At 40.7% G+C, this 14001-nt stretch overlaps 1 protein-coding gene across 1 annotated transcript in view; it reads left to right on the top strand.

The window, feature by feature from the left end:
* Positions 1–756: 756 nt before the first annotated feature.
* The window catches only part of CCDC33 (coiled-coil domain containing 33), a 75984-nt gene continuing 62739 nt past the window's right edge, over positions 757–14001 (top strand). Inside the window, exons 1-3 of the mRNA XM_075208302.1 lie at positions 757–956; positions 5070–5668; positions 12392–12526. Of these exons, the coding sequence (XP_075064403.1) occupies positions 5288–5668; positions 12392–12526 (516 nt within the window). The 5' untranslated portion in view covers positions 757–956; positions 5070–5287. The remainder of the gene's footprint in view (positions 957–5069; positions 5669–12391; positions 12527–14001) is intronic.

The following is a 14001-nucleotide window of genomic DNA, read 5'->3' on the forward strand; positions in this document are numbered from 1 at the left end:
CTATTAAATTGACCTTAGTCTCTCTCTCTCTGTGTATATGTTAGGGAATTTAGACTGTAAGCTCCAATGGGACAGGGACTAATGTGAGTTATCTGTACAGCACTGCAGAATTAGTGGCGCTATATAAATAGCTGATGATGATAATCTCTGTAAGAACTGTTAATAATACATTATGACGTTCATGGCCAACCAGCAATAATGTACTTGTGTCACAGATTCTTTCTGACACTAAACTACTGTATTCATCAGGGGATCTTGGCTACATTACATCTAGGCTACACAATGTATTTGTGCCCTAATATTTGCAATATAAGTTGTTACTTATTTATTTTTAAATTTTTTATTTATGAGGTAGACAATAAAAATAAGCACATTGGTTACATTGAGCATAGTATCACACAATATGTTTACAAGCATAAAGACACTCGGATAAGTGTTACAGACAAATTGTATGTCCCAATGGCATGTATCAAAAGCCTCTTGGTTTGTTAGCGTTTGAGGAACAAGTAAGTACATATATGAGCATATATGAGCATGGGGACACAGGCCAGCATCCAGGGCCATCTTAACAACATTATGGGCCCCCGGGCAAAACAGTACACCGGGGCCCCTAGATATAGATATAGATATAGATATATAGATGTATACAGATACAGATATAGATATATAGAGATAGAGATAGATAGATGTACTTGCTCAGTGACCCTTGTAGGTTTTTTTTGCAGGTTTTTTTCTTTTGCAGGATTATTTATTCTCATTAAGAGCTGTGCCTATGGGGCCCCCTTGCCCGTGGGCCCCCCGGGCAGCTGCCCATCGTGCCCAATGAAAAAGATGACCCTGCCAGCACCCCCTAACGATTGCTAGCTAGTCAGATGACGTTTTGTTCAATCGGAGGATCACCAACACACATTCGTAACTCGTACCATTCTGTATTGTGGAAGCTCTCCCACACTTGTGTACGTATACCTTGCGGTAATAAGCCTATCAAGCTTTCCCATGTGTTAAAGAAATATTCAACCCTGCTCTCTTGCTGTAATGAGGTTTCGATCCAGTCCATACGGAAAATATGGTAGAGTTTTTGAGGGAAAAGTGAGAATGTGGGTGGTTCTTTCTGGGCCCAGACCTGCAGAACGCTCTTCCTCGCTGCTGCCGATATAGCAAGCAATAGTTTTCTACAACCCTTGTCCACCTTAATCTCTGAAGGCAAAATTACGAAGATCGCTCTCTCTGGGGATAATGGAACATAATTTATTAAATGAGCGAGTGAGTATCTCCAGATCTGGACCCAGAAATGTCTAATAGGAGGGCACTCCCAAAAACAGTGTGTCAGGTCTGCCTGATGAGCTCCATTTTGGGCATAGGTGATTATCCGCCAAGTCAATTTGAAAACGCCTAGATGGGGAGAGATCGGCTCTGTGGAAAATTTTTATAAACATCTCTGAATAAGTCATAGCTAGGATTAGGCGCGTCTGTTTTATCAAGGCTTTTAAAAGAAAGTCTGGGGTCATAGAAGGGAAACGTTCCTGCCATTTGGCGATACGCGTCTTAAAATTATTATAATCAAACCGATGGCATAAGATAGAATAATGTTGTGAAATAGCTTGATGCAACGGGACCGGCTTAGCCAGAATTGGATCTAGCGGATTGTCCCAATCTATCGGGAAGAACTTGTTTAAGACAGTTTTAATATAATGTTGGCATTGAAAATAGGCCAAATTATGAGCTCGAAGGGGGGGGAATACAGAAGAGGTTTGGTCATGGGACATGGGTTTACGAGATACCTTATCGATCAGTGGACGGATTGTTGAGATTCCTAATTTTTCCAACATTGTAAAAGGATAGGAAGCCATGCAGTCCTGAAATTCGGGGTTATGTATTAATGGAAGATGCTACGAGGCATGCGGGTTTAATCTGAATTGTCTACAAACTTGTTGCCATAGTTTATAGGTAGTAAAGAGGATTGGATTATCACTAACCAAATCCGGTAATTCCTGTTTGTGCATGTGAATGAAAGCACAAAGGTTTATTTCCGGTAGGAAGTTCTGATCAAGTATAGTACAGGTATATGTAGATGTATTATGGATCCAGTCTCGAAGATGTCTCAACTGGGCCGCGTGGTTATATTGGGTCACGTTTGGTAAATTGAAACCTCCTCTCTCTCTTGGTTGTTGCAATTTTATGAGTCCGATTCGATCCCTCTTTGAGTTCCAGATGAATTTACGGAAAATCGAGTTTATTTTTGTCGAGTTTGAATTTGTTAGAAGTAGAGGAAGTATCTGCAGAGGGTATAGAAGCTCAGAAAAGTAATAATTTTTATTAAATTAATCCGGCCACCCATGGATAGATTTAATCTGCCCCACCCATTTATTTCTCGTTCAGCTTCCAGAATTGTTTTAGTAATATTTAAGTGATAGAGCAGATGAATATTTTTCGGCAGACACCCCTGGTAGTATTGGTCGTGGTGGCGCTATAGCGTCACTGTAGCCCTGTCTCTTGCACGACATTTCATAGCAAGGGGTGAGGCTTACTGGACTGACAAAAAATGAATCATTAAGCCTCACCTCCATCACGTCCAGGAGGATGCCTACTCATCCTGGAGCACTCCCTGAGTTTCGGGAGCCTCCCGGAAATACCGGGAGAGTAGGCAAGTATGGTATAGTAATGTAATGTAATTTGCTCTGTGGGAGTAGTTTCAGTACAGGTTCATTTGTTGCAATTGTTAGAGGTCCAAAAAACCTGTAAGTGGCCAACAATGGGCACAGAGTTTAGAAACAAAGCTCCTAGTTAAAGCATGCGTGAACACTGTCACACATGCGTCTCACTATTTTACTGTTATTGCAATTGTACTGCGTCAGACCTATAAGAAACCCAGTCCTGGTTCCATGTTATTTAATCCCTGTTAAATGCTATTAGTGTTTATTGCATTGCATAGTAGTAGACTATATTCTGGGAGTAGGCTAGTCACATCTACAGTTGGTAATTACATCTAGCTCATATACTGCACATCACTGATATTTTGTATTATATTATATATTACTTTTGTCTGTCCTTATTACTGCTCTTGCCATTTACCTACTTCTGCCAAATAAACATAGCACTTTGTTTTCCCTCCTTTACCATTTGCACTCCCCAGTATAAGTGTGGAACATATATTTACCTCCCACTGTGACACTATTCAAGAATGACCTGGGGTGGCAGCACTGAAGACATCCATTGTAAATAAATCTAGTTAACATATCACACCCCTGGAACCTATCTACCCAGTGGTTACATATATAAAGCAAATTTAGTTCAAATGTTGCTTTTTTTCCATAGATGAGGAAAATGGTAAATGTTATTATTCCTTTTTTTGCATTATACATTTTCTTCTTAAAAAGAGTTTTTAACATTATATTTTTTATTTATAATTTTGTGGAGTGTTTAATCTTTAGACTTTTTTTTAAGAACACAGTCTGTGAGCTTGCAGTATAGTTTTGTTGCAAGGATTTACTAACATTGTTTCTGCAAATAACATTGATATTGATAAGGATAATTGTCATAGCTCTACAATCGCTACAACTTACTTTTTAATTCTATTTTATGAAAACAATGCATTTTTAATGTGTCAATGTGAATTTGGTGTGATGTTTATAAATTATGGCAAGCGTTTGTTTAGATATTATTCTGCAGGGGGCAGGCTTTACACAGGTAATCAGGTCATTGACTTTCCCCAAGTCACCAGGTAACCTGGTTTGTCCCAAACAAACAGCAGACAGGTGAATGTGATTCTTCCCTCACTACCACTCCCTGCAGGTGTACAAACTTAGTGTTGACAGAAAAGCAGAAAGGGGTTAGAAGTGAGGAAAAGCACACAGGTAGAAATACCTGCAGACTGTAGAGACAAAGAAAGCATAGATAATGTGAATATAAGCTGTGATTCATTAATTTCATCATGCCAGCTCCGGCAGCACCTTCTGCTGTCCCACTCGGACCCCCTCGTCTTCGGTTAGATGACAAGTTGTTGTCTCTAGAGTTTCATCTTTTGGATGCCCAGTTTAATGAAACAGGACAGTATCAGCTGGTCCTGCATGTGGAGAACCCTCTGCTGGATGACTCGGTGGAAGGGGTCACAGTGAGCGTCAACAATGGAGATATGATTCAGAGCTGCCAGGCCGAGACCGACATTGCAGAGCAAAGCGACCTAGCAGATACTCTCGCATTTGACAAGAACATCTTCCTATTTATTCTGCCCAAAGGTAATATATGCTGGTGATATATAAACACTGATCCAATCTCCCAGAGCAGGCTTGAAAGGCTCCCTCACACTTCTATTGAGGAGGATAGCAAAGGCACCAAGAGCTCATTCATACACAGACACTGGCAAAATGGGTAAAACTGCATGAATACAAATGTGTGCATTACGAGCCTTTTAGTCATGTGTTTCAGTGTGCTTTTCATGAGTTGCCCTATTACCAATACAATCAAATGTACCGGTAATGTGCATATTAAAAATGTTCAAAGTAATATTGGGGACGGCACCCCAGACTCTTATTTGACCTATTTTCATGCTTCTAGTAACAAAAAAAGTGTAAAGGTCTAAACAAGTTCTACGTCCTTTTCTAGTATTCACTTTATAGCAGTCTTTGTAGACAAAGGTACAGCAGAGGTACTACTGTTTGAGACCTGTACGGCGCTGCGGAACCCTTGTGGCGCCTAACAAATAAAGGATAATAATAATACAAAAACAGCCAGTGCTGTATTATTGTCCGTTTTGCCTTAGTATGTTGTGGAATTACCAAAATCAGGCAGTTTACCTCATTATTTTCACAGAAAGGGGCACAAGCATGCATTTGCATCATACCATACTATGACTGCAGTATAAAGAATATGGGGGCACAGTCACCTAAAACATGCTTAAAATAAGTAAGTTGAAAGCATATATTTATTTGAGAAAGTAAATAGAAGTGTTCAGTTAAACATTTAATCCAAACTAAACTACATACAATTTCTATCTATAGTGTTAATGTTACTACTTGTCTTCACTTTCTTCATAGATTACCTAATTCTGTTTCCTCCCTTGTTCTACACAGGGCTTTGTAAGAATGATAAGCACCATGACGTCAGACTGTGCATTGATGTCTTGAAGATTGGAACTGGTCCTTTTAAAGGGGGCAAGAAAGTTGGACAAGCTTTATTTGCCATCTACCCGCGCACTAACCAGCCCCGCATTAATCTGCGTGCTGAACCCTTCCAGCCACTTTATAATTACCAGGGAGTGCTTGCACTTCTGCGAGTTGGAGGGGATCATATGGCAATGCACTGTGGACGTCTTGCATACAATGTCTGCTTTCGGGAATACCAACCAACAAAAATTGAGGAAATTCCCAAACCAGACTCTCCCATACAGGCCAGGTTAAAAGCAAGTAATTCTCAGGCTGGTACCCCCAGACCTGACCTTTACCAGCAAAACAATTCTCAAAAAGATCTATCCCGAGTACCTACTTCTACGTTCAATATCTCCCACTCAGAAACTACAAGATCTGTCCAGTACAACACTGACACTCCCACACCTAGATCACATCACAATGTCAGTAAAAACCAAGATCTCAGAAAACCTAAGTCCTCAGATGAAGAAGAAGAAGAGGAAGAATGGATACCATCTCCAAAGTTTGATTCACTGCAAGACCAGGTAAGGACTGAGTAGCATGGAATGTTATTATATTTAGTCCGGAAGATTATACGGCACCACAACATCAGTCCCTCCACAGTTGTGTCAGCCATATATTTGCTTACATAAGCTTCTTATATCAAATGTGACAAATATTGTATTGCTTTTATTTATGTACCATAGATGTTTCATTTTATCCTGGCATTTGCAGCACTGTATAGTAGAGGCCCATACTTGCTAGTTAAATATAAATCTGTCTTCTACCAGACAACCATATGTATATGTGATTGCAGGGATGACAACGGAATGCAGCCTATTTTCATCCTATTGGTATCAGTTGTATCTGATTGTTTGAATTTTGTTAGCTACTCAAGAAGCAGTTGCTTAACAGGTTTTAGTTGAAGGTTGATTCATTTACATTAGTATACAGGTAGTAACATCCAGTCTAAATGGACAGAAACTAAGGTCACTAGTAGACATGTGCAACATTTTCCAAAGTGTTCTATGAAATTTACAGCGTTTTGTTGGTGGAATATAACCATATCACACACCAGGATTAATTGACTGTTGTCATTCCAGGTTTATCCCAAGTTGGACGTAAGTCCAAAACGGAGATGCAAAACCCACTTTTTCATTCTGCTTATGCACAGTAAAATGGCATAGTATCTGGGCTTTGTGCCTATGTGTAGACAGGTTGAATAGGTTAGCGAAGGGTTAAGACAGTAATGGCGTGTTACCGCCCTTTACTACCTATGTAGAGGTGGAAGCAGGGTCATATACACCTCTTCGGTATATCTGTTGGGCCTGCTTCACCCCTGGCGCAATATCCTTAGTGGTGATGATGACTCCCTGAAAAAAAAGTAAAACTGGCTTTAGTGCTGCCAGACTAGGCTGGTGTCACCAAAGTGCTTTTTGACCCACTGATTTTGCCGGCAGTGTTAGAGCTGTTTTGGTTTTTTGGCCGGGCTGGGGTTCATTTTTAAAAAATAAAAAATATATATATATATCTATCTACTATATAAAAGCCTAGTGGCGTGTGTCTGTGTGTGGAAAAAAAAAACCAAGCTGCAGCGCCACCTGCTGGGTGAAGTTATACACTGACCTACTAAATTCTTTCAGAAAGGACTGAAATTTGGTATACTAAGATGTTTTTAATTTGTTAATTTAATTTGTTAATTGTTAAAAGTGTTTATAAAGATTTAAAAAAAATATATATATATTTCTTGAAGGAGAAGTGACAGTTTGGAGTGGTTGGTGGTTGCTGGGGGTGACAGTGGGGAGTGGTTGGTGGTTGAGGCCTGGGCTATGGCCCAAATGCATGACAAGAACCTTTTTAACACCTTAAGTAGCTTGATTTGACTAGAATGCATGAGTATCATGCACGGGTTAACTTGTGTGTGTATATATATATAATATATATATATATATATATATATATATATATATATATATATATATATAATATATATATATATATATATATATATATATATATATATCTATATAAAAAAAAGAAGGGTAAAAGAAACAGGGCGCCACATAGTGTATTACCACAATAAAATCAATGCTTGAAAAGGATAGAGTATGACAGAATTGGAGGCACACTAGAGATATAATAAAGATATATTGTGATTTTCAAATAGTGATCAGAAAAGACACTTGTGCCAACACACTGTTATCCCAGGTGTGATCACCACTAGTAAATATTAAGCGTACCGGATAAAAAAACTTGTCAGGCATATCCATAAAACTGCTGTGATTTCCAATGATTTAGGTTGTCTCCAAATCCTCAATAATATGGGGAGTCACTGGAAAACCACTTGCATCTCCATGGTGCAATAAAGTAGAAAAAGCTAAAATAGTATAATACTGTATGCAACAGAATTTATTTAATAAAAGTAAGTATCAAACTTACATAAAAACATTTACAACAATGCACATAAAGGTATCTTTTAGGTGGTACTCATCTATGCAGCATGCATTTCCCGCAGGGTAGGTGACAATCAGTCCCAATGAATCTCCACAGCGGATCTCCAGCATATGTACCCCAAAATCCTGCAGTGTTTCGTCCGTACAATAACAAGGACTTCATCAGGAGGAAAATATATTTTTCTCCTGATGAAGTCCTTGTTATTGTATGGACGAAACGTGTTGAGGTATATTGCACACTGCAGGATATCGGGGTACGTATGTGGCTTTTTGTGTCAGACACACAGAGCTCATGTTGATTAAAAAGACTGAGGCTAGAGATATGTGACAGTGAGCTGCTATAGAACAAAATATATTGCCTATCTGATTATTGTGTAATATGTGGCTGTGGAGAAATATCGGGACATATAAGATGTACTGGGCAGTATGTAGCATGGTGGTTAGCCTTGCTGCCTCACAGCTCTAGGGCCATGGCTGGGTATGACTTTACCCACGAGTCTATCTTTGTGGAGTTTGCATGGGATCAAGCTGATAAATGCTATTACAGCGGTGTCCATAGGGCATGGGTACTCTCATGTGACAGGCAGGGTTGCCAACTCTGAAATGAAAAACAAGCCCAAACCAATCCTAAAAAGCCCCAAAGAAAGCCCAACTTACAGGGACCATCCTTTTCTATAACACTAATTTCTACACATTTCTACACTGAATCTCCATTTAGAAAACCTTTATAAACACAAGAGGACACATTTATACACTGATAGGGCAAATGAACAAGCAAATGCTGTAATTTAGGACACTGGTATGTCTATACCACACAGCCCCATGATATAACAGTATAAGCAGTCTTCTGACATGAGCAGCTTACTGAATGGGAGGGGAGGGTGTTATATAGCAGTGTTACCTGCTATAAGTGCAGCGATCGTGTGTCTGTCACAGCACTTATTACAGTAGGATGCTGTAGATCCGTCTTCCTGTGAATTATTCCACGTCCTCCTCTGACTCCGCCGACCCACAAAGCGCCACTTCATTGGAGGAATTCGCTGCACAACCTGCCCACAAAAAAAAACAACTGAATGCACCAATCACAAAATGGTAACAGAGGGAAACCCCCCCCCCCCCCCCCAAAAAAAAACCGATTGTGCAGTCTGAGGACTTGGAGAACGTGTCCAAGCTCAAAAACAAGCTCCCCGCCCAGTTCCGCTTGTTATAAGCGGAATTGGCAACTATGGTGACAGGAACTACTGGTCTTTGATGTTTTCTATGTCATACTTGGCAACTTTTCCTTATTGGCTTCAGAAAGATCCTGGGGGAGGTGGACGTGCGGGGGCGGGGCTTGATGAATTGCATCATTTTGGCCTCGCCCCCTAAACAATTGTCACAATTTTGGCCGATTACAGTAGGGAGTGGAGCAAAGATGACATGATATTTGCATCATTAAGCCCGCCTCCACCACTTATCTATTGCAGGGGCGAAAACCGGGAGGTTGCCCTGCACTCTCGGGAGGTCTCCCAGAAATGCGGGAGTCTCCTGGATATTCCGGGAAAGTAGGCAACTATGCGTTGAAGAAAAGCAGCAAATGAATCTCTAGAGACTGAAGTGTCTTTTACATTTCTGTCTCCATTACTGACCATTACTGAAGTCATGTTGTCTTACCTGTCAGTCTTTGATCAAATCTTGGTCTCCATGAAAATGGCCACCTCCATAGGCATCAATACATGGACATAGGACACAATTTCTGAACTGTGTCATCATGCCACAGATGGCGAAGCCAACCACGTCTTGTACTGGCTCAGTATCAGGGAGAATGCCAGACTCTTCAGGGAGTGAGGGAGATCACCCCTATTTCAGGGAGTCTCCCTGAAATTCAGGGAGAGTTGACAAGTATGTTCTATGTACATGAAAACAGTGTAAAAGCTTATAAAAAAACATGGGTGCAGAAAGCTCTCATGTGTTATCACCTTGATGCTCATTATTTATATAGTCTAGAACTAAAGGCAGCATTGCTCCTTCTTTTATTGTGTAACAAATTCTAGATCTGATGATTCAGGAATTTGTATTGATGTTTTAAGTCAGGGAGATTTACATATGATACATGGACTATATAGTAACACAATGCATGCCTATACAAACAATGCAGACATTAATAACATGCACTATACAACCTACCTTACACCTTACTATGAAAAACGTAATATTGCAGTGAATGAAGACAACCTGCAAAGAGATACTCAGTGCCATCTGGTGGCCTGTTTGTGATTATGCTAGCAGTTTTGGCCCAGTCCTTGTTTACTTTACAATCTAATGTAGCTTATGTGAAAAAAGTAGCAGTAATTGTAGAACTGTGACTGGACCCTCTAATATAATAAAACTTGATTTGCAGTGTTAACACTGAACAGTATAAACGGAGTGGGCTGCATAGAGTTGGACGCATTTTATGTAAAAAAAAAAATAATGCAGACCTTAAATGTGTCCGAAACACTATTAAAAGAATCTTCAGATACCTGCGACTCAGAATATCATGATAAATAAGTCTGCTGCCATTTAAAGCATGTAATACATTTTAAGTGTATCATGATGTAGTGATGCAAGTCATTGACATCAAGTTGTGATGAAAAAATCCCGGCGTGCCCCTGTGAACCCCCCTAAAAGCGACCCAAGCACCAGCGCTCATAGCCTCTGAAGCCTGCCTGTATTGGTTAGTAGCGGCAGGCCTCCCGGCGTCTGTAGTGTTTATTCTTTTTCTTCTTTAAGGATTACAAAGCTGGAAGTAGATGATCCAATCCATGGATTTAGGTCTTTAATACATTGTTCAAAGGGGGTTGGTTGTTCAATGGGCGCTAGTTTTGGGAGGAGCCCTAGTGCTTTCAGCATGGGGCTGTTTATTTCCTAGGACAGAGTGCCAGCATTTTTTTATGGACCCAATTCCCTAGGCTGAACAGGCAGCGTTTGTGTGACATTATGACAGGGGGACCCAAAGCTCTGGGTTTCACCAGCTCAGCCTAGGAACCCCACGCTGTTCATCCCTCCGAAATTGCCGCAACCCACCCAGGCTACAAGCTCTGGTACTTAGTTCACTTTTGGGTGGCCTTACACCATTATTATAAAAATATGTTTATTTACTTTTTATTTTACACATTACTGAGGTCTGGGGTGATAATCATCATCAGCCCAGATCATGTGTCTGGCATCCACCTAGTCAAAATCGGATGCATCTTTAGTAAGGTGTCGTCTCCACACTACTTTTGTACTTACATGTGAATGCCGCTGACCCACCACTCCAAGTGCATGTAGGCACAAGTATAAGATACACTGAACTCACGATAGGGCACAAGTTGTGCGCATAATTTATACAAGTCACATTTTTATGTGGCTAAAATGGAATTGCATCCAACTTTATATAAGGCCCTTAGCCCCTTCTCAGTTTAGGACCACTCCTTTCTTTCAGCTTTTATTTTTTCCCTCTACTATACTGCTCCACCTAGGCTAATGTTTCTCTTACATAAAGAGAAGAAGACTGTTTAAATTCCATGTGTTTGAATGTTTTGCTTGCATTAGTTGCAAATGATCTATAATATAAAAGCCTAGCGGCGTGTGTTAGTCTGTGTGTGGAAAAAAACTACCGGGTGACAGAGTGCTCAAGCTGCAGCGCCTCCTGCTGGGCGGAGTTATATACTACACTGACCTACTAAATTCTTAGCATTATCTATAATATAAAAGCCTAGCAGCGTGTGTTAGTCTGTGTGTGGAAAAAAAACAAAACAAGCTGCAGCGCCACCTGCTGGGCGGAGTTATACACTGACCTACTAAATTCTTGGCATTATCTAATATATAAAAGTAAAAGCCTAGCGCCGTGTGTTAGTGTGTGTGTGTGTGGGAAAAAACTATTTTCTCAGAAAGGGCTCATCCAATTGACCTGAAATTTGGTATACTGACATTATTTGACAAACAAATTAGAATAGTGAAGTCAGTTAACTTCCATCATCCCCCCTTCCCCCCGTAGGAGGGGTAGTAAAGGCTAAATTTACGAGTTGAGGGGTCAAACTCATTTTCGTGAGGTAATTTTACCTCAAGAACACACATTAAAAAGGGCGCTTGCGTCGGGAAGTAACGCTCTTCCCCTGAGGAGGCCTGTGCTAGGCCCAAATGCATGACAAGAACCTTTTTAAGACCTTAAGTAGCTTGATTTGACTAGAATGCATGAGTGTCATGCACAGGTTAACTTGTTTAATATATTAAGGAAGCCTGAAGCCACTGCCCCTGGGTCCGGGGCAATAGGAGCACACTGCTCGTCTCTTTGTGTTGTTGTCCTTGTCAGCCCTAGACTTAGGTACTGTACGCAATGATAGGCGAGTGTTTTCCCTCCTCCACCAGACACTCCAGCAGCTCCTACCCTACTAAGTAATAGTATTATATCTAATATGTGACAGTGGGATGGATGGTGGGGGTCATGTGACAAGGGGTGATAGAGTATGGGGGTGCATATGTGACTAGAGCTTGTGGACATAAGTGACAAGGAGATGTGTTGGGGGGGGGGGGGTCCGTTATGTGACCTAGGACCAGAGGTGTTTGCAGCAATACCAAACAAGTTTTGCTTTCATTTCAAATTTCTTAATGCGTCACTGATTGCTTGAAGTATAAATAACATCTTCACAGACTCTTCATCTATATAACTCCTACATGCCTCTCTCACCTGATATGGCCAGTAAACTAGTACGCAGTATTTCCCCATTTTTCAATTATTCTTTTAATCTTGTTGGTTTTTTTTTGACACCTTCTTTGTTATCTCTCTTCTTCTCATTCATGTTTCTCCTGAAGGATGATCTTGAAGATGGACCTGATAGACCTTCATCTTCTTTGATGTTGCACCCTGTATCACAAAGAATACCTAATGATGCTCCTTTGCTTCTCCCCTCACCTCCCAAAACACCAGCTGCCACCCAGAGGTCTCACGTGAGTAGCAAAAATGTGTGACTGTGAGACACTGTTCGGGTATAAAACAGAAGTATGATTGGAGACCAGCATGATTGGAGACAATAGTAGGTTAAGAGTCATATGTACTGTGCGGTGAACCCAGCAATAGTATAGTGCTCTATTACTTATAGAAGTCATGACCTACTTACTGTGCATGATGAGAGTTTAAGAAAACTCCATTTAGTTCTCTATTTTGATTACCGCATATTGGTCTTCAAGAGCAGAATGTAAACTTATAATAGTTTGGTTTTTAGGTGTGCTGTGAAAGAGTGACATGTTTGAGAAGTATAGATATTAAGTAGAATAATGCTTTTCTTGATGATTGTGTATGTGTGTTGTATGTATATTTCATTAACGGGGTTAACACCGAATTTAAGAACACAGATTGGTAAACAGCTCTTTCAATAAGCCAGAGCAGCCCAGAGGTTTTCTATAATTATTGTTGCACTTTGTGCATTAGTTTGTATTGGAAGGGTATGATGGCTGCATTACCATTCATATATAGTATATGTCCAGATGTATGAAGGGGTTGCATTGTTGAGGGTTTTGTAGGTAAGAGTGAGTACTCTGGAGCATATGGGGAGCCAGTTTAGGGATTTGCTAAATGGTGCAGAAGATGTGGAGCAGCGAGAGAAGAAGATCAGTTGTGTGCCATAGCAGAGTTGTTTTTGTTGCAAGAGTATGAGAGATATAGAGGTAGTGGACATAACATTTGAACACCTGGGTAAATGCAATAATGACTAGGGATGAGTGCACTCGGATTTATGAAATCCGAGCCCACCCGAACGTTGCGGATCCGAGTCGGATCCGAGACAGATCCGGGTATTGGCGCCAAATTCAAATCTGAAACTGAGGCTCTGACTCATAATCCCGTTGTCGGATCTCGCGATACTCGGATCCTATAAATTCCCCGCTAGTCGCCGCCATCTTCACTCGGGCATTGATCAGGGTAGAGGGAGGGTGTGTTAGGTGGTCCTCTGTCCTGGTAGATCTCGTGCTGTGCTGTTTAGTTCTGTGCTGTGCTGTTTAGTTCTGTGCTGTGCTGTGTTCTGCAGTATCAGTCCAGTGGTGCTGTGTGCTGTGCTCTGTCCTTCTGAGGTCAGTGGTGCTGCTGGGTCCTGTGCTGTGTCCTGTTCAGTCCAGTGGTGCTGTGTCCTGTGCTCTGTGCTTCTAAGGGCATAGTTATTTCCCCAATATTCCAAAGTGTTTAAAAAAATAAAAAAAAGTTATTTAAAAAAATACCAAAAACTACTTTAATTTTTTTTAATTACCACAAAATTTGCACAACCAATCCTGCAGTATAAGCCCATTGGTACTGCAATATTACAAAGTTCACACATTCAGCAGTAAAAGTCCAGTGGTTCTGCAATATTACAAAGTTCACACATTCTGCAGTATCAGTCCAGTGGTGCTGTGTCCTGTGCTCTGTCCTGCTGAGTTCAGTAGTGCTGCTG

The sequence above is a fragment of the Mixophyes fleayi genome, chromosome 4, assembly GCF_038048845.1.
Source record: "Mixophyes fleayi isolate aMixFle1 chromosome 4, aMixFle1.hap1, whole genome shotgun sequence".
Lineage (NCBI taxonomy): Eukaryota > Metazoa > Chordata > Amphibia > Anura > Limnodynastidae > Mixophyes > Mixophyes fleayi.